The sequence below is a fragment of the Pelobates fuscus genome, chromosome 9 (genome assembly GCF_036172605.1).
Source record: "Pelobates fuscus isolate aPelFus1 chromosome 9, aPelFus1.pri, whole genome shotgun sequence".
Lineage (NCBI taxonomy): Eukaryota > Metazoa > Chordata > Amphibia > Anura > Pelobatidae > Pelobates > Pelobates fuscus.
In genome coordinates, this window is record NC_086325.1 from 10,148,667 (window position 1) to 10,171,953 (window position 23,287).

The 23,287-nt window shown below is 44.7% G+C and overlaps 1 protein-coding gene across 1 annotated transcript in view; it reads right to left on the minus strand.

Annotated features, from left to right (window-relative positions):
* Positions 1-23,287, minus strand: part of LOC134573590 (uncharacterized) — a 78,903-nt gene that overhangs the window by 12,570 nt on the left and 43,046 nt on the right. Inside the window, exons 16-17 of the mRNA XM_063433375.1 lie at positions 7,937-8,113; positions 7,672-7,813 (exon numbers count right to left, since the gene is read on the minus strand). Of these exons, the coding sequence (XP_063289445.1) occupies positions 7,672-7,813; positions 7,937-8,113 (319 nt within the window). The remainder of the gene's footprint in view (positions 1-7,671; positions 7,814-7,936; positions 8,114-23,287) is intronic.

The window sequence follows — 23,287 nt, forward strand, 5'->3', positions numbered from 1 at the left end:
AAATATACACTTTACAGCCCTAATAAGAACACAGTGTGAATGAACAATAAAACCAGACATATTTACGCTGTGATAAAGGAATCACTGTACTATACCGTAATTTGAGGTGGGAATCCTGTATTCTCACCTGTTGGCCGGCTAATTTTTCCCAGCAGTGATGGCCGAGCGGGGGCATTTAATGTGTTTGCAACGAAAATATGAAAGTGCAGAGCAGTAATAATCTATGGGTTATCAGGAGGTGTAGAGGGGGATGTACGATCAACCATGCAGACAATATGTAAAATCGCACTATATTTACATATTATAGTCTCTTTAAAGGGCATCTGCCACCAAATGAGAAATTCTCGTTTTAAAAAATCTATTACACTTAATTTAACTTTTTTTTTTTGTTATACATATTTTATTGATAACATTTTAATAAATAAACCTTGTTCAATCCCCCTGGCTGTCAATCAGATAACAGGTCCTGTTACTTCCTGGTTTGTTTGCCGAGAGCACCTGCATTGCAAAAACTTCTCATTGAGCTGCATTGGAAGTCTGTGATTGGACAGCCACAGAAAATCTGGGCGGGGTTAGAAGGGGAGGGCTTGTAAAGGCTGCATACAAGAGATCTACAGGTTTTGTAAGCTGTTTTATTTGGGGTGATATATCTTCTAAACAGTGATTTTTGTTTTGTATTTGGGCAGTGGAGTGTCTATTAAGATTCCATCTCTGCAATTAAGGACTAAAATGTTCCATTTCTTTTTGGATTCCAAGAAATGTATGACCCTATTATTATTAGCATTTATTTAGCTCTGACATATTCTGCAGCACTGTACTATTATAGAAAAAGGATATTCAGAGAGAAAGAAGGCCCTGCTCAACCAAGTTGGCAATCTATGAGACACTCTCATTTTTTTAGACTATTTACAAGACGGGGACATGTCTGTCATTAAGTGTCTCTCCCAATGACACTCACTGGAGGTGATCTCTATCATTAGGTGTCTCTCCCAATGACACTTACTGGCGAGGTGATCTCTATCATTAGGTGTGTGACCGACCGCCTGGCACCCTGACTGGGTGCCTCCGCCAATCACTGCTTCCTAGTACCTCCAAGTACTTCCAAGCACTCCACCAGACACCATCAGCATCGTAGTCCCCACTTCCAGCGTTACAGCTTGGCTGGGGTCTCGCCGTCCTCCACCCACCGTGGACCCAAGACCAGGATCCAGCTTCCTGTGGGCAGATCTCTCCTACTCCAGAGAGTGTAGCAGGCCTGCTCTTACAAGAGCAAGTGATTATAACCCAGAGGAGTATAGTGATATATCAATCCCCAGAGTAGATACAGCTGTTCCCCCCATGAGATGAGACTCTATATTGAGGGTAGGCAGGAACTCGTTTAATGGTAGCCACAACTGGCCTTTAATGCAAGTCCCCATGCAAGGGGCACTCCCCCTGGACCTGAAACTACAGTATAAACAAATACACAATCACATTGGCTCTCAGATCCAGGACACTCCCATACACAATCAGATAATCCCTCCTCTGTACCTTTTGAGATAATTGAGTCAAGCCCTATACTAAACTCAATTCTCTCCAAACACAAAACACACATTTTTATAAAACCCCCCAAATACCTTTAAAACATACAAAACCCCAGACAATGGTGCCATGCTGCCATTGGCTGTCTTTCAGCAGAATGCTGTGGACACTCGCATTAGATGCCAAATTTGATTAGAATTCACCCCATTCACCCCAAAAATTGAGTTATACCTCCAGCAGCCGATGAGATAAACTCTGTACTCTGTTAAGTGAATGGACTTTTTGAGGTTTGATCTGTATGATTACTGATTTATGACTCCCTCAGTATCTGTGATAAGTATTTTCCAAGATAAATATAAACTTAAACACGCTTACGTATGATTACTCTTCCTGTCTGTTACATAAACCAGGGGTTAGACTCATCATTCTTCACACAGTATTAACAGAATACGGTTACGGATTTATCAGAACTATTGAAGGTTTCAAAACATATTATCGGATTAGCAGCAGGTCCAGAAACATTTGTCAGAAATATGTGAGCTCGTAGCTCTCTCCTATTACCTGTAGTTTCAGAAGTCCCCGCAAGGAGGATCTGGAAAAAAGACTGAAAGTATCTGAAGATCCCAATGTGCCGTCCACCCATTCAGTCATTTACTCCAGATAAGAAGGATATAAAACCCATCTATCATGAACTGTGAAAATGCACCCGATGTATGAAAAGCTTTTATAGAGTCAGCTGAACCTAAAGAATGTTTTTGAAGAACAAATTATCCAAATCAGTGTGAGATTCTTGGTAGGCAGACTAGAGACGTCATTCAATCTTATCAGCCATCGGGATCTCGGTTTCTAAGAATTTATCCCACTGTGCCCCAATATGGCATATAGGCAGCCAAACACAAAGGCATGGTCAAGTGCATACTGGGAAATTATACAGAGTGGGAAAGACTTAGGATGACTTCTGATTCTTTTAATAAAGACATGCTAACATTTGCTGAAGTGCTATAAAAACATTTACTCTTCATAGAGGATATGGTAGACTAGGAACGTCCACTTGTGATCCCTCAGCTAATGGGGTGCTGCCCCCATATTCCCGACCAAACTATGGATTCACTTCTTTCTCTGCTTGTCTGAAGATCATTTCTTAGGTTAATAGAATGAGCTGAAAGCATTAAAACATAATGTCACTGCCTTGACCCATGTGTTTACTGTACATCTTATCACAGGAACGGCTAGTTCATAGCGCAGTTCTGTAGTTTGTTGAGTTTGGTACTGTATGCTTCTTCAAACATGGTACTTGATGTATTAAAGGGAAAGTCCAAAGACAGTAACATTATGCAGTCATTACAGTAATGTGTCTGAGTGTATAACAGAGCTCCACAGTAATAATACTCCCAGTAATGTGTCTGAGTGTATAACAGAGCTCCACAGCAATAATACTCCCAGTAATGTGTCTGAGTGTATCACAGAGCCCCAAAGCAATAATACTCCCAGTAATGTGTCTGAGTGTATAACAGAGCTCCACGGCAATAATACTCCCAGTAATGTGTCTGAGTGTATAACAGAGCTCCACGGCAATAATACTCCCAGTTATGTGTCTGACTGTATAACAGAGCTCCACAGCAATAATACTCCCAGTAATGTGTCTGAGTGTATAACAGAGCTCCACAGCATTAATACTCCCAGTAATGTGTCTGAGTGTATAACCGAGCTCCACAGCAATAATACTCCCATTAATGTGTCTGAGTGTATAACAGAGCTCCACGGCAATAATACTCCCAGTAATGTGTCTGAGTGTATAACAGAGCTCCACAGCATTAATACTCCCAGTAATGTGTCTGAGTGTATAACCGAGCTCCACAGCAATAATACTCCCAGTAATGTGTCTGAGTGTATAACAGAGCTCCACAGCAATAATACTCCCAGTAATGTGTCTGAGTGTATAACAGAGCTCCACAGCAATAATACTCCCAGTAATGTGTCTGAGTGTATAACAGAGCTCCACATCAATAATACTCCCAGTAATGTGTCTGAGTGTATAACAGAGCTCCACAGCAATAATACTCCCAGTAATGTGTCTGAGTGTATAACAGAGCTCCACAGTAATAATACTCCCAGTAATGTGTCTGAGTGTATAACAGAGCTCCACAGTAATAATACTCCCAGTAATGTGTCTGAGTGTATAACAGAGCTCCACAGCAATAATACTCCCAGTAATGTGTCTGAGTGTATAACGGAGCTCCCCAGCAATGATACTCCCAGTAATGTGTCTGACTGTATAACAGAGCTCCATGGCAATAATACTCCCAGTAATGTGTCTGAGTGTATAACAGAGCTCCACAGCAATAATACCCCCAGTAATGTGTCTGAGTGTATCACAGAGCCCCAAAGCAATAATACTCCCAGTAATGTGTCTGAGTGTATAACAGAGCTCCACGGCAATAATACTCCCAGTAATGTGTCTGAGTGTATAACAGAGCTCCACAGCAATAATACTCCCAGTAATGTGTCTGAGTGTATCACAGAGCCCCAAAGCAATAATACTCCCAGTAATGTGTCTGAGTGTATAACAGAGCTCCACGGCAATAATACTCCCAGTAATGTGTCTGAGTGTATAACAGAGCTCCACGGCAATAATACTCCCAGTTATGTGTCTGACTGTATAATAGAGCTCCACAGCAATAATACTCCCAGTAATGTGTCTGAGTGTATAACAGAGCTCCACAGCATTAATACTCCCAGTAATGTGTCTGAGTGTATAACCGAGCTCCACAGCAATAATACTCCCAGTAATGTGTCTGAGTGTATAACAGAGCTCCACGGCAATAATACTCCCAGTAATGTGTCTGAGTGTATAACAGAGCTCCACAGCATTAATACTCCCAGTAATGTGTCTGAGTGTATAACCGAGCTCCACAGCAATAATACTCCCAGTAATGTGTCTGAGTGTATAACAGAGCTCCACAGCAATAATACTCCCAGTAATGTGTCTGAGTGTATAACAGAGCTCCACAGCAATAATACTCCCAGTAATGTGTCTGAGTGTATAACAGAGCTCCACAGCAATAATACTCCCAGTAATGTGTCTGAGTGTATAACAGAGCTCCACAGTAATAATACTCCCAGTAATGTGTCTGAGTGTATAACAGAGCTCCACAGCAATAATACTCCCAGTAATGTGTCTGAGTGTATAACAGAGCTCCACAGCAATAATACTGCCAGTAAAGTGTCTGAGTGTATAACAGAGCTCCATAGCAATAACACTCCCAGTAATGTGTCTGACTGTATAACAGAGCTCCCACAGCAATAATACTCCCAGTAATGTGTCTGAGTGTATAACAGAGCCCCACAGTAATAATACTCCCAGTAATGTGTCTGAGTGTATAACAGAGCTCCACGGCAATAATACTCCCAGTAATGTGTCTGAGTGTATAACAGAGCTCCACAGCAATAATAATCCCAGTAATGTGACTGAGTGTATAACAGAACTCCACAGTAATAATACTCCCAGTAATGTGTCTGAGTGTATAACAGAGCTCCACAGCAATAATACTCCCAGTAATGTGTCTGAGTGTATAACAGAGCTCCACAGCAATAATACTGCCAGTAATGTGTCTGAGTGTATAACAGAGCTCCATAGCAATAACACTCCCAGTAATGTGTCTGACTGTATAACAGAGCTCCCACAGCAATAATACTCCCAGTAATGTGTCTGAGTGTATAACAGAGCCCCACAGTAATAATACTCCCAGTAATGTGTCTGAGTGTATAACAGAGCTCCACGGCAATAATACTCCCAGTAATGTGTCTGAGTGTATAACAGAGCTCCACAGCAATAATACTCCCAGTAATGTGACTGAGTGTATAACAGAACTCCACAGTAATAATACTCCCAGTAATGTGTCTGAGTGTATAACAGAGCTCCACGGCAATAATACTCCCAGTAATGTGTCTGAGTGTATAACAGAGCTCCACAGCAATAATACTCCCAGTAATGTGTCTGAGTGTATAACAGAGCTCCACAACAATAATACTCCCAGTAATGTGTCTGAGTGTATAACAGAGCTCCACAGTAATAATACTCCCAGTAATGTGTCTGAGTGTATAACAGAGCTCCACGGCAATAATACTCCCAGTAATGTGTCTGAGTGTATAACAGAGCTCCACAGCAATAATACTCCCAGTAATGTGTCTGAGTGTATAACAGAGCTCCACAGCAATAATACTCCCAGTAATGTGACTGAGTGTATAACAGAACTCCACAGTAATAATACTCCCAGTAATGTGACTGAGTGTATAACAGAGCTCCACAGCAATAATACTCCCAGTAATGTGTCTGAGTGTATAACAGAGCTCCACAGCAATAATACTCCCAGTAATGTGTCTGAGTGTATAACAGAGCTCCACAGCAATAATACTCCCAGTAATGTGTCTGAGTGTATAACAGAGCTCCACAGCAATAATACTCCCAGTAATGTGTCTGAGTGTATAACAGAGCTCCACAGCAATAATACTCCCAGTAATGTGCCTGAGTGTATAACAGAGCTCCACAGCAGTAATACTCCCAGTAATGTGTCTGAGTGTATAACTGAGCCCCACAGCAATAATACTCCCAGTAATGTGTCTGAGTGTATAACAGAGCTCCACAGCAATAATACTCCCAGTAATGTGTCTGAGTGTATAACAGAGCTCCACAACAATAATACTCCCAGTAATGTGTCTGAGTGTATAACAGAGCTCCACAGTAATAATACTCCCAGTAATGTGTCTGAGTGTATAACAGAGCTCCACGGCAATAATACTCCCAGTAATGTGTCTGAGTGTATAACAGAGCTCCACAGCAATAATACTCCCAGTAATGTGTCTGAGTGTATAACAGAGCCCCACAGCAATAATACTCCCAGTAATGTGTCTGAGTGTGTAACAGAACTCCACAGCAATAATACTCCCAGTAATGTGACTGAGTGTATAACAGAGCTCCACAGCAATAATACTCCCATTAATGTGTCTGAGTGTATAACAGAGCTCCACAGCAATAATACTCCCAGTAATGTGTCTGAGTGTATAACAGGGCTCCACAGTAATAATACTCCCAGTAATGTGTCTGAGTGTATAACAGAGCTCCACGGCAATAATACTCCCAGTAATGTGTCTGAGTGTATAACAGAGCTCCACAGCAATAATACTCCCAGTAATGTGTCTGAGTGTATAACAGAGCTCCACAGCAATAATACTCCCAGTAATGTGTCTGAGTGTATAACAGAGCTCCACAGCAATAATACTCCCAGTAATGTGTCTGAGTGTATAACAGAGCTCCACAGCAATAATACTCCCAGTAATGTGTCTGAGTGTATAACAGAGCTCCACAGTAATAATACTCCCAGTAATAGCAAGATAGAATAAGCTGTTTACTGTCTAAAGCTTTTCATTCTATAAATATTTCATAGAGGATAAACAAATAAATGAAAAATAGGACTTGTGCACATTTACAGTTGTAATCAAACTTATTCAGACTTTCAGCTGTTTGCAATGAACAAATTAAACAAAAGCCATTTAAACATCTCAAAACAATTAATTATTCAAATTGCATCCCCAAATTCAACTTAAATGCAACTTATAATGACATCTCCAGTCCCAAAATTATTCAACGTCTCTTAATAGAATTTATCACAAGCACAAATATGTAAAACAGGTGTTGTCTCAAGCACACCTGATGCAACTAATCAAGGGCTTCATTAGTTGCACCAGTGTGCTTGAGCTGGAACACTTGAAATACCTGAACTGGCTAGGGGTTTGTTGAGTGTCACGTTTGAGTGCGTGTTAGAAATATGGCCAAGTCAAAAGAATGGTTTACAAAGTTAAGAGAAGAGTTCATCGCCCTTCACAAACAAGGAACAGTATAGAAAAACATAGTGAAGGCACTGAATGTTCCTAAAGACATTGTTGGAGGCATATAATTTTATTTTTTTAAGTTAGTCTGAAAGCCAATCTGTACACAAAACTGCCGTTTTATTATATGTTTACATGCTAGCTATGTATCCCTTGCTTCAAATAAATATAATGGTAATACTTTTTTCAAACTAAAAGTGCTTGTTCATGAAGGGGTTACTGTAACATTTGTTATGTCATTCTGGGTACTAATGGCTCTCATACCTTTAATATCTGGATATTTCATGAGTATAAGGATCCCGTATCTCATTGTGGTGCTCACTGTTTCTGTTCCTCCAAAAAACAGGTTGAGTGTGGTCATTATGAGCGTCTCTGGGTTAAATTTGCTCACTGGGTTCTCTTTTTCCTGGAGAATAAATAGTTAACAGAGAAATCTTAATTTACCAACAGAGGGAAGTGATTACGATATAAAATTCTCCATAAGTTTACTATTCCCACCTGCAAGACATCTCATCTGTCCACATCTCACCTTTTGCATTTTGACCAGAAAACAGTCGATCAGGTCCCTGGGGCAGTCGGGCTGCAAGGTCTCCTGGTGACTCTTTAGGATCTCCTGAACCATGAGCTTCATCTTCTCAAAGTTTCTGAAGATTCGGTTGTGCGGTCCTGGCAAATGATTCATGACCTCTGGGAATATGTTGTAGAACTGCAAGGAACCAAAACAAGAGATGACATCCAAGGTTATTTAGTAGACAAATGCAATTTGTTTCGGTCCGAATTAAAATTTGGATGAATTTCATCAATTCAGACATTTGGGTGCTTCCGAATGTCCGAAGTGCCGAATTGTCAAATTTCCGAAGTGCCGAACCGAACCGAATTTCGGAAGTCCCGGATTGCTTTGGATTTCTGAAAAGTGGCAAAACAAGAGAGGGATGTAAAATTAAGGGATTGATGAGAGGAATCTAACCCTTACCCTAACCCTAACCCTTACTCCAACCTTCCCTACCCCTAACCCTACCACTAATCTAGTAGGTTTAGGGGTAGGGTTAGGAGAAGGGGTAGGGTTAGTGTAAGGGTTCATGAACGTGCAGGGGAGCCCCACTCCCAGAAGATTGGAAGTTAGTGAATGTTGTGCCCATTCACAAGAAAGGTAGTAGGGAAGAGTCGAGCAACTATAGGAGTAAGCCTTAGTTGGGAAAGTGATGGAAACCATGTTAAAGGATAGGATTGGTGAACATCTAAAATCACATGTATTTCAAGATCAGAGACAACATGGGTTTACTTCAGGGAGATCATGGTAGCAAAGATATTATGCATATATATAAACTCGTGACTTGAATAATAGTTTGAAATATATTAATACCAACAGTATAGAGTATATATATATTGAACACAAGCGCTTGTGAGTAACAGCAGGCAGCTGTATATACTCAACTTCTGATATTATTCTTCTTCTTCTTATTATAATTATTGCCATTTATATAGTGCTAACAGATTCTGTAGCACTTTACAATATTATGAGAGGGGGGATGTAACTAAAAATAGGACAATTACAAGAAAGGTTACAGGAACGATAGGTGGAAGAGGACCCTTCTAAAACGAGCTTACAGTCTATAGGAGGTGGGGTATAAAACACATTAGTACAGGAAATATTAATCAAATAGGGTGGGAGTGAAGCAGAGCTGGAGGAGAGAGTAAAGCACTGCCCTATAGGAGAGAGCAAGAGACAGGTATGTGAGGTAGAGGTTACTCTGGGAGGCCATAAGCTTTCCTAAAGAGATGGGTTTTAAGGCACTTCTTAAATGATTGAAGACTAGGGGAGAGTCTGATGGCAGTAGGCAGGCTATACCATAGGAAGGGGTTAGCACTTTAAATTGACTCCTATAGAATGCAGGAAGCCAATGTAAGGACTGACAGAGGGGTGAGGTGTGAGAGGACTGAGAGGAAAATCAGTCTGGCGGCAGCATTCATTACAGACTGTAGCGGGGCAATACGGCTTCTGGGAAGACCAATCCATGGGGGAAATTACTAGAGCATGGACAAGCTCTTATCTTGCGTAAGAAAGGGGTGGATGTGGGCTATGTTTTTAAGATGGAATCTACAGGATTTGGCAACATACTGGATGTGAGGCTCAAAGGTGAGGCCAGAATCAAGTATGACGCCAAGACAGCACACTTGCAAAGATGGACTGATGTGGATACTACTGACTTGAAGGGAGAGCGAAACAGGAGGATCAGTATTAGGAGGAGGAAAGAAAAGGAGTTCAGTTTTAGAGATATCGAGTTTTAGAAAGTGGGAGGACATCCAGTCAAAGATGGAAGAAAGGCAACCAGTGATACGTTGCAGGATGGCAAGGGAGAGGTCCGTGGAGGAGAGATATATCTGGGTGTCATCCGCGTACAGGTGGTAGTGGAATCCAAAGGAGGTAAAAAGTTTGCCAAGAGAGGCAGTATAAAGAGAAAATAGAAGGGGACCAAGGACAGAGCCTCGGGGGACTCCAACTGAGACAGCACGAGAGAGGAGGTATCATTAGAAATGGAGACACTGAATAAGTGTTGGGAGAGATAAGAGGAAACCCACGAGAAGACAGAGTCACAGAGATAGAGTGATTGAAGAGTTTGAAGAAGGAGAGCATGATCAAATGCAGCAGAGAGGTCAAGAAAAATTAGTATGGAGTAGTGGCCTTTGGATTTAGCTGCGATTAGATCATTAGTAACTTTGATAAGAACAGTCTGTCAGGATTACTGTTTGATCCAGCACGTAGAACTGTATGGTACAGATGACAAATAAGTAACGTATTACCGGTCCTTAGAATGTCCGGATTTAACGTACATAGAATAGTCAGAATTCTAGCCGAGATCAGGGAACACAGAAAGGGACGCAGCGATGAGGAAAGCCAAGAGTCAGGATACCAGAATATAGAGAAGTCAATAAACAAAGCCAAAGTAAAAGAACAGGTAGAAAACTAATAACAGAACGCGCTCTCGGACAACCACAGGGGAAACCACAACAGGGCACTGAGCAGCATGAGAACTGGGCCTAAATATCCCTCCTTTAGTTCTGATAGGCTGTAACCAGCCTTTGACCCCAAAGTCAGTTACCAGGTTTCATTTGCCTAATTGCTGCTCAGCATTAACCCTTCTGTGGATTAGGTTGCTGCTCGGCACAACTTTTCCTGTGTGGACAGTAAATGTCATTAAAGGGATACTCCAGGCACCCAGACCACTTCTGCTCATTGGAGTGGTCTGGGTGCCAACTCCCACTACCCTTAACCCTGCAAGTGTAATTATTGCAGTTTTTCATAAACTGCAATATTTACATTGCAGGGTTAACTCCACCTCTAGTGGCTGTCTATTAGACAGCCACTAGAGGTCACTTCCTGGGTTCTAGCACAGGTTTCCTGTGCTAGAGCGTCGCTGGACGTCCTCACGCTGTGTGAGGACCTCCAGCGTCGCTCAAAACCCCATAGGAAAGCATTGAAATGATTTTTCAATGCTTTCCTATGAGGAGACGTAATGCGCATGCGCGGCATTTCCGCACATGCACATTAGGTCTCCTCGGCCGGTGAGCGAGGTTAGTCTCGCCCACCGGCCGACGTAATCATTAGGAGGAGCGTCGCGGAGGCGGAGACAGCGGCGAGGGACATCGCCGCTGTCCCAGGTAAGTGACTGAAGGGGTTTTCACCCCTTCAGTAACCGGGGATTGGTTGGTGGGAGGGAGAGGGACCCTCCAGTGCCAGAAAAACGGATCGTTTTTCTGGCACTGGAGTTTCCCTTTAACCACATTTCTATAAGCGGATGAATACGTGACACAGTCTCAGTAGAGTGGAGAGGGTGGAAGCCATATTGAAGAGGGTCAAGGAGAGAGTTGGAATTGAGTGAGACATATGGGTAAAGACAAGTCTTTCCAGAAACTTTGAGGAAAAACGGAGCAGGGGTATGGGATGATAGTTAGAGAGGGAGGACGGGTCAAGATAATTTTTTCAGGATAGTTGCTACAGTGGGATGCTTAAGGTCAGCAGGGACAACGCCAGAAGAGAGAGCAGTTGAAGATGTGTGTTAAGGAAGGAGCAGGACAGGGGGAGAGATATCTGATAAGGTGAGATGGGACAGGATCGAGCGGGCTAGTGGTGGGGTGAGAGGAAAAGAGAAGAGCAGCCACCTCTTGTTCAGTAGCCGGGGAGAAAGTTTGAAGGGTAGGAAAGGCATACTTGTGGTTGAAAAAGAGAACGGCAAGGTGGGGAGAATTATTTCCTTAGCTGTTCAATCTTGTTGGTAAAGTAGCATGCAAAGCTATCGGCTGTAAGGTTAGTTTATGAGTGGTCACAGCAGGGTGAAGAAGAGAGTTAAAGGTGTCAAAAAGACGCCTGGGATTGCGGGAGCATGAACTGATGAGAGAGAAAAAGTATGACTGTTTGGCGAGGGCAAGGGCTGCGCTGTATGAACAAAATATGAATCTATAATGGAGAAAGTCTGCTTGGGTGTGAGACTTCCTCCAGGAGCATTCAGTACAACGGGAGCATCTTTGCAAGTAGCGTGTTGATTTAGTATGTCAAGGTTGGGGTCGTGTCCTCCTCGAGGTGCATGTTTGGAGCGGGGCTGCAGCGTTCAAGGCAGAGGTGAGGGTAGTGTTATATGTGGAGATTGCCAATGAAGGACAGGAGAGGCAAGGGATGGATATCCAGTAAGAGGCTGATTTTAACATTGCACTATTTTGTATTATTGTACATTATATGCTTATTACATTTGATTTACTCTATATTGCTGCTATTAATACATTTTGATGTGTTTATTCAAGTCACGCGTTTATATATAACAAAGTTCCCTGATATACCATTTAATATAAATAATTGTGTTTCTACAGTACTTTACTATTTCATTCATTTCTCTATTATTACTATTTCATTCATTTCTCTATTATTACTATTTCATTCATTTCTCTATTATTACTATTTCATTCATTTCTCTATTATTACTATTTCATCCATTTCTCTATTATTACTATTTCATTCATTTCTCTATTATTACTATTTCATTCATTTCTCTATTATTACTATTTCATCCATTTCTCTATTATTACTATTTCATTCATTTCTCTATTATTACTATTTCATCCATTTCTCTATTATTACTATTTCATTCATTTCTCTATTATTACTATTTCATTCATTTCTCTATTATTACTATTTCATCCATTTCTCTATTATTACTATTTCATTCATTTCTCTATTATTACTATTTCATTCATTTCTCTATTATTACTATTTCATTCATTTCTCTATTATTACTATTTCATCCATTTCTCTATTATTACTATTTCATTCATTTCTCTATTATTATATGTCATTTGAATCTTGGAAATGTCACTATTTTCGAAGAGCTTCTTTTAGCGCTCCACCTATGTATATAAAGATATTGCTGGTGAGGGGGTCCAGCACACAGGTGTGTAGAAGCACAGTATAACGAGGAGTTTTTACATTTACCTGTATCACTGTATTACTGTATCACTGTATCACTGTATCACTGTATCACTGTATCACTGATCACTGTTGAGAGGGGTGATATATCGTATCTTTTCCCGTTTTTACTCTCCACTCATTTTAGCGCTTTTAGAAGTTGAGCAAAAAACTCTAAAATTCTCTAAATATGCAAATTTCTAACGTACCACTAGATGTCAGGCTTGCATTGTATAAGCATTCTGGTTCAGTCCCAGCTGGTATAACAAGTGTCGGCTCTATCTTGCAATCAATATTATGTATTATTATAATTATTATTTTATTATTTATATAGCGCCAACAAATTCTGCAGCGCTTTACAGTGGGTGAACTAACAAACAAGTAATTATAACCAGACAAGTTGGATGCACATTAACAGAGGGAATGAGGGCCCTGCTCAGTGAGCTTACATGTTAGAGGGAATGGGGTATAGTTACACAGTAACAGAGGGATTGAGAGCCCTGCTCAGTGAGTTTACATGTTAGAGGGAGTGGGGTATACTGACACAGTAACAGAGGGATTGAGGGCCCTGCTCAATGAGCTTACATGTTAGAGGGAGTGGGGTATAGTGACACAGTAACAGAGGGATTGAGGGCTTGCTCGGTGAGTTTACATGTTAGAGGGAGTGGGGTATAGTGACACAGTAACAGAGGGATTGAGGGCCCTGCTCAGTGAGTTTACATGTTAGAGGGAGTGGGGTATAGTGACACAGTAACAGAGGGATTCAGGGCCCTGCTCAGTGAGTTTACATGTTAGAGGGAGTGGGGTATAGTGACACAGTAACATAGGGATTCAGGGCCCTGCTCAGTGAGTTTACATGTTAGAGGGAGTGGGGTATAGTGACACAGTAACAGAGGGATTGAGGCCCTGCTTAGTGAGTTTACATGTTAGAGGGAGTGGGGTATAGTGACAGTAACAGAGGCATTGAGGGCCCTGCTCAGTGAGCTTACATGCTAGAGGGAGTGGGGTATAGTGACACAGTAACAGAGGCATTGAGGCCCTGCTCAGTGAGTTTACATGTTAGAGGGAGTGGGGTATAGTGACACAGTAACAGAGGGATTGAGGGCCCTGCTCAGTGAGTTTACATGCTAGAGGGAGTGGGGTGTAGTGACACAGTAACAGAGGTATTGAGGGCACTACTCAGTGAGTTTACATGCTAGAGGAAGTGGGTTACAGTGACACAGTAACAGAGGGATTGAAGGCCCTGGTCAGTGAGCTTACATGTTAGAGGGAGTGGGGTATAGTGACACAGTAACAGAGGGATTGAGGCCCTGCTCAGTGAGTTTACATGTTAGAGGGAGTGGGGTATAGTGACACAGTAACAGAGGGATTGAGGGCCCTGCTCAGTGAGTTTACATGCTAGAGGGAGTGGGGTATAGTGACACGGTAACAGAGGGATTGAGGGCCTGCTCAGTGAGTTTACATGCTAGAGGGAGTAGGCTATAGTGACACGGTAACAGAGGGATTGAGGGCCTGCTCAGTGAGTTTACATGTTAGATGGAGTGGGGTATAGTGACACAGTAACAGAGGGATTGAGGGTCCTGCTCAGTGAGCTTACATGCTAGAGGGAGTGGGGTATAGTGACACGGTAACAGAGGGATTGAGGGCCTGCTCAGTGAGTTTACATGCTAGAGGGAGTGGGGTATAGTGACACAGTAACAGAGGGATTGAGGCCCTGCTCAGTGAGTTTACATGTTAGAGGGAGTGGGGTATAGTGACACAGTAACAAACGGATTGAGGGCCCTGCTCAGTGTGTCTACATGCTAGAGGGAGTGGGGTATAGTGACAGAGTAACAGAGGGATTGAGGGCCCTGTCAGAAAGCTTACATGCTAGAGGGAGTGGGGTATAGCGACAGTAACAGAGGGATTGAGGGCCCTGCTCAGTGAGTTTACATGTTAGAGGGAGTGGGGTATAGTGACAGTAACAGAGGGATTGAGGGCCCTGCTCAGTGAGTTAACATGTTAGAGGGAGTGGGGTATAGTGACACAGTAACAGAGGGATTCAGGGCCCTGCTCAGTGAGTTTACATGTTAGAGGGAGTGGGGTATAGTGACACAGTAACAGAGGGATTGAGGCCCTGCTTAGTGAGTTTACATGTTAGAGGGAGTGGGGTATAGTGACAGTAACAGAGGGATTGAGGGCCCTGCTCAGTGAGCTTACATGTTAGAGGGAGTGGGGTATAGTGACACAGTAACAGAGGGATTGAGGCCCTGCTCAGTGAGTTTACATGTTAGAGGGAGTGGGGTATAGTGACACAGTAACAGAGGGATTGAGGGCCCTGCTCAGTGAGTTTACATGTTAGAGGGAGTAGGGTATAGTGACACAGTAACAGAGGGATTGAGGGCCTGCTCAGTGAGTTTACATGTTATAGGGAGTGAGGTATAGTGACACAGTAACAGAGGGATTGAGGGCCCTGCTCAGTGCGTTTACATGCAAGAGGGAGTGGGGTATAGTGACACAGTAACAGATGGATTGAGGGCCCTGCTCAGTGAGTTTACATGTTAGAGGGAGTGGGGTGTAGTGACACAGTAACAGAGGGATTGAGGGCACTACTCAGTGAGTTTACATGCTAGAGGAAGTGGGTTACAGTGACACAGTAACAGAGGGATTGAAGGCCCTGGTCAGTGAGCTTACATGTTAGAGGGAGTGGGGTATAGTGACACAGTAACAGAGGGATTGAGGCCCTGCTCAGTGAGTTTACATGTTAGAGGGAGTGGGGTATAGTGACAGTAACAGAGGGATTGAGGGCCCTGCTCAGTGAGTTTACATGCTAGAGGGAGTGGGGTATAGTGACACAGTAACAGAGGGATTGAGGCCCTGCTCAGTGAGTTTACATGTTAGAGGGAGTGGGGTATAGTGACACAGTAACAAACGGATTGAGGGCCCTACTCAGTGTGTCTACATGCTAGAGGGAGTGGGGTATAGTGACAGAGTAACAGAGGGATTGAGGGCCCTGTCAGAAAGCTTACATGCTAGAGGGAGTGGGGTATAGCGACAGTAACAGAGGGATTGAGGGCCCTGCTCAGTGAGTTTACATGTTAGAGGGAGTGGGGTATAGTGACAGTAACAGAGGGATTGAGGGCCCTGCTCAGTGAGTTTACATGTTAGAGGGAGTGGGGTATAGGGACACAGTAACAGAGGGATTCAGGGCCCTGCTCAGTGAGTTTACATGTTAGAGGGAGTGGGGTATAGTGACACAGTAACAGAGGGATTGAGGCCCTGCTTAGTGAGTTTACATGTTAGAGGGAGTGGGGTATAGTGACAGTAACAGAGGGATTGAGGGCCCTGCTCAGTGAGCTTACATGTTAGAGGGAGTGGGGTATAGTGACACAGTAACAGAGGGATTGAGGCCCTGCTCAGTGAGTTTACATGTTAGAGGGAGTGGGGTATAATGACACAGTAACAGAGGGATTGAGGGCCCTGCTCAGTGAGTTTACATGTTAGAGGGAGTAGGGTATAGTGACACAGTAACAGAGGGATTGAGGGCCTGCTCAGTGAGTTTACATGTTATAGGGAGTGAGGTATAGTGACACAGTAACAGAGGGATTGAGGGCCCTGCTCAGTGAGTTTACATGCTAGAGGGAGTGGGGTATAGTGACACAGTATTAGAGGGATTGAGGGCCTGCTCAGTGAGTTTACATGTTAGAGGGAGTGGGGTATAGTGACACAGTAACAGAGGGATTGAGGGCCCTGCTCAGTGAGTTTACATGTTAGAGGGAGTGGGGTGTAGTGACACAGTAACAGAGGGATTGAGGGCACTACTCAGTGAGTTTACATGCTAGAGGAAGTGGGTTACAGTGACACAGTAACAGAGGGATTGAAGGCCCTGGTCAGTGAGCTTACATGTTAGAGGGAGTGGGGTATAGTGACACAGTAACAGAGGGATTGAGGCCCTGCTCAGTGAGTTTACATGTTAGAGGGAGTGGGGTATAGTGACAGTAACAGAGGGATTGAGGGCCCTGCTCAGTGAGTTTACATGCTAGAGGGAGTGGGGTATAGTGACACGGTAACAGAGGGATTGAGGGCCTGCTCAGTGAGTTTACATGCTAGAGGGAGTAGGCTATAGTGACACGGTAACAGAGGGATTGAGGGCCTGCTCAGTGAGTTTACATGTTAGATGGAGTGGGGTATAGTGACACAGTAACAGAGGGATTGAGGGTCCTGCTCAGTGAGCTTACATGCTAGAGGGAGTGGGGTATAGTGACACGGTAACAGAGGGATTGAGGGCCTGCTCAGTGAGTTTACATGCTAGAGGGAGTGGGGTATAGTGACACAGTAACAGATGGATTGAGGCCCTGCTCAGTGAGTTTACATGTTAGAGGGAGTGGGGTATAGTGACACAGTAACAGACGGATTGAGGGCCCTGCTCAGTGTGTCTACATGCTAGAGGGAGTGGGGTATAGTGACAGAGTAACAGAGCAATTGAGGGCCCTGCTCAGAAAGCTTACATGCTAGAGGGAGTGGGGTAAAGTGACAGTAACAGAGGGATTGAGGGCCCTGCTCAATGAGTTTACATGTTAGAGGGAGTGGGGTATAGTGACACAGTAACAGAGGGATTCGGGGCCCTGCTCAGTGAGTTTACATGTTAGAGGGAGTGGGGTATAGTGACACAGTAAAAGAGGGATTCAGGGCCCTGCTCAGTGAGTTTACATGTTAGAGGGAGTGGGGTATAGTGACACAGTAACAGAGGGATTGAGGGCCCTGCTCAGTGAGCTTACATGCTAGAGGGAGTGGGGTATAGTGACATTAACAGAGGGATTGAGGACCTGCTCAGTGAGCTTACATGCTAGAGGGAGTGGGGTATAGTGACACAGTAACAGAGGGATTGAGGGCCCTGCTCAGTGAGTTTACATGTTAGAGGGAGTGGGGTATAGTGACACAGTAACAGAGGGATTGAGGCCCTGCTCAGTGAGTTTACATGTTAGAGGGAGTGGGGTATAGTGACAGTAACAGAGGGATTGAGGGCCTGCTCAGTGAGTTTACATGTTAGAGGGAGTGGGGTATAGTGACAGTAACAGAGGGATTGAGGGCCTGCTCAGTGAGTTTACATGTTAGAGGCAGTGGGTTATAGTGACACAGTAACAGAGGGATTGAGGGCCTGCTCAGTGAGTTTACATGTTAGAGGGAGTGGGGTATAGTGACAGTAACAGAGGGATTGAGGGCCTGCTCAGTGAGTTTACATGTTAGAAGGAGTGGGGTATAGTGACAGTAACAGATGGATTAAGAGCCCTGCTCAGTGATCTTACATGTTAGAGGGAGTGGGGTATAGTGACACAGTAACAGAGGGATTGAGGGCCCTGCTCAGTGAGTTTACATGATAGAGGGAGTGGGGTATAGTGACACAGTAACAGAGGGATTGAGGTCCTGCTCAGTGAGTTTACATGTTAGAGGGAGTGGGGTATAGTGACAGTAACAGAGGGATTGAGGACCTGCTCAGTGAGTTTACATGTTAGAGGGAGTGGGGTATAGTGACACAGTAACAGAGGGATTGAGGACCTGCTCAGTGAGTTTACATGTTAGAGGGAGTGAGGTATAGTGACACAGTAACAGAGGGATTGAGGCCCTGTTCAGTGAGTTTACATGTTAGAGGGAGTGGGGTATAGTGACACAGTAACAGAGGGATTGAGGGCCCTGCTCGGTGAGTTTACATGTTAGAGAGAGTGGGGTATAGTGACACAGTAACAGAGGGATTGAGGGCCCTGCTCAGTGAGTTTACATGTTAGAGAGAGTGGGGTATAGTGATACAGTAACAGAGGGATTGAGGGCCTGCTCAGTGAGTTTACATGTTAGAGAGAGTGGGGTATAGTGACACAGTAACAGAGGGATTGAGGGCCCTGCTCAGTGAGTTTACATGTTAGAGGGAGTGGGGTATAGTGACACAGTAACAGAGGGATTGAGGACCTGCTCAGTGAGTTTACATGTTAGAGGGAGTGGGGTACAGTGACACAGTAACAGAGGGATTGAGGGCCTGCTCAGTGAGTTTACATGTTAGAGAGAGTGGGGTATAGTGACACAGTAACAGAGGGATTGAGGGCCCTGCTCAGTGAGTTTACATGTTAGAGGGAGTGGGGTATAGTGACACAGTAACAGAGGGATTGAGGACCTGCTCAGTGAGTTTACATGTTAGAGGGAGTGGGGTATAGTGACACAGTAACAGATGGATTGAGGGCCCTGCTCAGTGAGTTTACATGTTAGAGGGAGTGGGGTATAGTGACACAGTAACAGAGGGATTGAGGGCCCTGCTCAGTGAGTTTACATGTTAGAGGGAGTGGGGTATAGTGACACAGTAACAGAGGGATTGAGGGCCCTGCTCTGTGAGTTTACATGTTAGAGGGAGTGGGGTATAGTGACACAGTAACAGAGGGATTGAGGGCCTGCTCAGTGAGCTTACATGCTAGAGGGAGTAGGGTATAGTGACACAGTAACAGAGGGATTGAGGGCCTGCTCAGTGAGTTTACATGTTATAGGTTGTGAGGTATAGTGACACAGTAACAGAGGGATTGAGGGCCCTGCTCAGTGAGTTTACATGCTAGAGGGAGTGGGGTATAGTGACACAGTATTAGAGGGATTGAGGGCCTGCTCAGTGAGTTTACATGTTAGAGGGAGTGGGGTATAGTGACACAGTAACAGAGGGATTGAGGGCCCTGCTCAGTGAGTTTACATGTTAGAGGGAGTGGGGTGTAGTGACACAGTAACAGAGGGATTGAGGGCACTACTCAGTGAGTTTACATGCTAGAGGAAGTGGGTTACAGTGACACAGTAACAGAGGGATTGAAGGCCCTGGTCAGTGAGCTTACATGTTAGAGGGAGTGGGGTATAGTGACACAGTAACAGAGGGATTGAGGCCCTGCTCAGTGAGTTTACATGTTAGAGGGAGTGGGGTATAGTGACAGTAACAGAGGGATTGAGGGCCCTGCTCAGTGAGTTTACATGCTAGAGGGAGTGGGGTATAGTGACACGGTAACAGAGGGATTGAGGGCCTGCTCAGTGAGTTTACATGCTAGAGGGAGTAGGCTATAGTGACACGGTAACAGAGGGATTGAGGGCCTGCTCAGTGAGTTTACATGTTAGATGGAGTGGGGTATAGTGACACAGTAACAGAGGGATTGAGGGTCCTGCTCAGTGAGCTTACATGCTAGAGGGAGTGGGGTATAGTGACACGGTAACAGAGGGATTGAGGGCCTGCTCAGTGAGTTTACATGCTAGAGGGAGTGGGGTATAGTGACACAGTAACAGATGGATTGAGGCCCTGCTCAGTGAGTTTACATGTTAGAGGGAGTGGGGTATAGTGACACAGTAACAGACGGATTGAGGGCCCTGCTCAGTGTGTCTACATGCTAGAGGGAGTGGGGTATAGTGACAGAGTAACAGAGGGATTGAGGGCCCTGCTCAGAAAGCTTACATGCTAGAGGGAGTGGGGTAAAGTGACAGTAACAGAGGGATTGAGGGCCCTGCTCAATGAGTTTACATGTTAGAGGGAGTGGGGTATAGTGACACAGTAACAGAGGGATTCGGGGCCCTGCTCAGTGAGTTTACATGTTAGAGGGAGTGGGGTATAGTGACACAGTAACAGAGGGATTCAGGGCCCTGCTCAGTGAGTTTACATGTTAGAGGGAGTGGGGTATAGTGACACAGTAACAGAGGGATTGAGGGCCCTGCTCAGTGAGCTTACATGCTAGAGGGAGTGGGGTATAGTGACAGTAACAGAGGGATTGAGGACCTGCTCAGTGAGCTTACATGCTAGAGGGAGTGGGGTATAGTGACACAGTAACAGAGGGATTGAGGGCCCTGCTCAGTGAGTTTACATGTTAGAGGGAGTGGGGTATAGTGACACAGTAACAGAGGGATTGAGGCCTTGCTCAGTGAGTTTACATGTTAGAGGGAGTGGGGTATAGTGACAGTAACAGAGGGATTGAGGGCCTGCTCAGTGAGTTTACATGTTAGAGGGAGTGGGTTATAGTGACACAGTAACAGAGGGATTGAGGGCCTGCTCAGTGAGTTTACATGTTAGAGGGAGTGGGGTATAGTGACAGTAACAGAGGGATTGAGGGCCTGCTCAGTGAGTTTACATGTTAGAAGGAGTGGGGTATAGTGACAGTAACAGATGGATTAAGAGCCCTGCTCAGTGATCTTACATGTTAGAGGGAGTGGGGTATAGTGACACAGTAACAGAGGGATTGAGGGCCCTGCTCAGTGAGTTTACATGATAGAGGGAGTGGGGTATAGTGACACAGTAACAGAGGGATTGAGGGCCCTGCTCAGTGAGTTTACATGTTAGAGGGAGTGGGGTATAGTGACAGTAACAGAGGGATTGAGGACCTGCTCAGTGAGTTTACATGTTAGAGGGAGTGGGGTATAATGACACAGTAACAGAGGGATTGAGGACCTGCTCAGTGAGTTTACATGTTAGAGGGAGTGGGGTATAGTGACACAGTAACAGAGGGATTGAGGCCCTGTTCAGTGAGTTTACATGTTAGAGGGAGTGGGGTATAGTGACACAGTAACAGAGGGATTGAGGGCCCTGCTCGGTGAGTTTACATGTTAGAGAGAGTGGGGTATAGTGACACAGTAACAGAGGGATTGAGGGCCCTGCTCAGTGAGTTTACATGTTAGAGAGAGTGGGGTATAGTGACACAGTAACAGAGGGATTGAGGGCCTGCTCAGTGAGTTTACATGTTAGAGAGAGTGGGGTATAGTGACACAGTAACAGAGGGATTGAGGGCCCTGCTCAGTGAGTTTACATGTTAGAGGGAGTGGGGTATAGTGACACAGTAACAGAGGGATTGAGGACCTGCTCAGTGAGTTTACATGTTAGAGGGAGTGGGGTACAGTGACACAGTAACAGAGGGATTGAGGGCCTGCTCAGTGAGTTTACATGTTAGAGAGAGTGGGGTATAGTGACACAGTAACAGAGGGGTTGAGGGCCCTGCTCAGTGAGTTTACATGTTAGAGGGAGTGGGGTATAGTGACACAGTAACAGAGGGATTGAGGACCTGCTCAGTGAGTTTACATGTTAGAGGGAGTGGGGTATAGTGACACAGTAACAGAGGGATTGAGGGCCCTGCTCAGTGAGTTTACATGTTAGAGGGAGTGGGGTATAGTGACACAGTAACAGAGGGATTGAGGGCCCTGCTCAGTGAGTTTACATGTAAGAGGGAGTGGGGTATAGTGACACAGTAACAGAGGGATTGAGGGCCCTGCTCAGTGAGTTTACATGTTAGAGGGAGTGGGGTATAGTGACACAGTAACAGAGGGATTGAGGGCCTGCTCAGTGAGCTTACATGCAAGAGGGAGTGGGTTATATTGACACAGTAACAGAGGGATTGAGGGCCCTGCTCAGTGAGTTTACATGTTAGAGGGAGTGGGGTATAGTGACACAGTAACAGAGGGGTTGAGGGCCTGCTCAGTGAGCTTACATGCTAGAGGGAGTGGGTTATATTGACACAGTAACAGAGGGATTGAGGGCCCTGCTCAGTGAGTTTACATGTTAGAGGGAGTGGGGTATAGTGACACAGTAACAGAGGGATTGAGGGCCTGCTCAGTGAGTTTACATGTTCGAGGGAGTGGGGTATAGTGACAGTAACAGAGGGATTGAGGGTCCTGCTCAGTGAGCTTACATGTTAGAGGGAGTGGGGTCTAGTGACAGTAACAGAGGGATTGAGGGCCTGCTCAGTGAGTTTACATGTTAGAGGGAGTGGGGTATAGTGACACAGTAACAGAGGGATTGAGGCCCTGCTCAGTGAGTTTACATGTTAGAGGGAGTGGGGTCTAGTGACAGTAACAGAGGGATTGAGGGCCTGCTCAGTGAGCTTACATGTTAGAGGGAGTGGGGTCTAGTGACAGTAACAGAGGGATTGAGGGCCCCGCTCAGTGAGTTTACATGTTAGAGGGAGTGGGGTATAGTGACACAGTAACAGAGGGATTGAGGCCCTGCTCAGTGAGTTTACATGTTAGAGGGAGTGGGGTATAGTGACACAGTAACAGAGGGATTGAGGGCCTGCTCAGTGAGTTTACATGTTAGAGGGAGTGGGGTATAGTGACAGTAACAGAGGGATTGAGGGCCTGCTCAGTGAGTTTACATGTTAGAAGGAGTGGGGTATAGTGACAGTAACAGATGGATTAAGAGCCCTGCTCAGTGATCTTACATGTTAGAGGGAGTGGGGTATAGTGACACAGTAACAGAGGGATTGAGGGCCCTGCTCAGTGAGTTTACATGATAGAGGGAGTGGGGTATAGTGACACAGTAACAGAGGGATTGAGGGCCCTGCTCAGTGAGTTTACATGTTAGAGGGAGTGGGGTATAGTGACAGTAACAGAGGGATTGAGGACCTGCTCAGTGAGTTTACATGTTAGAGGGAGTGGGGTATAGTGACACAGTAACAGAGG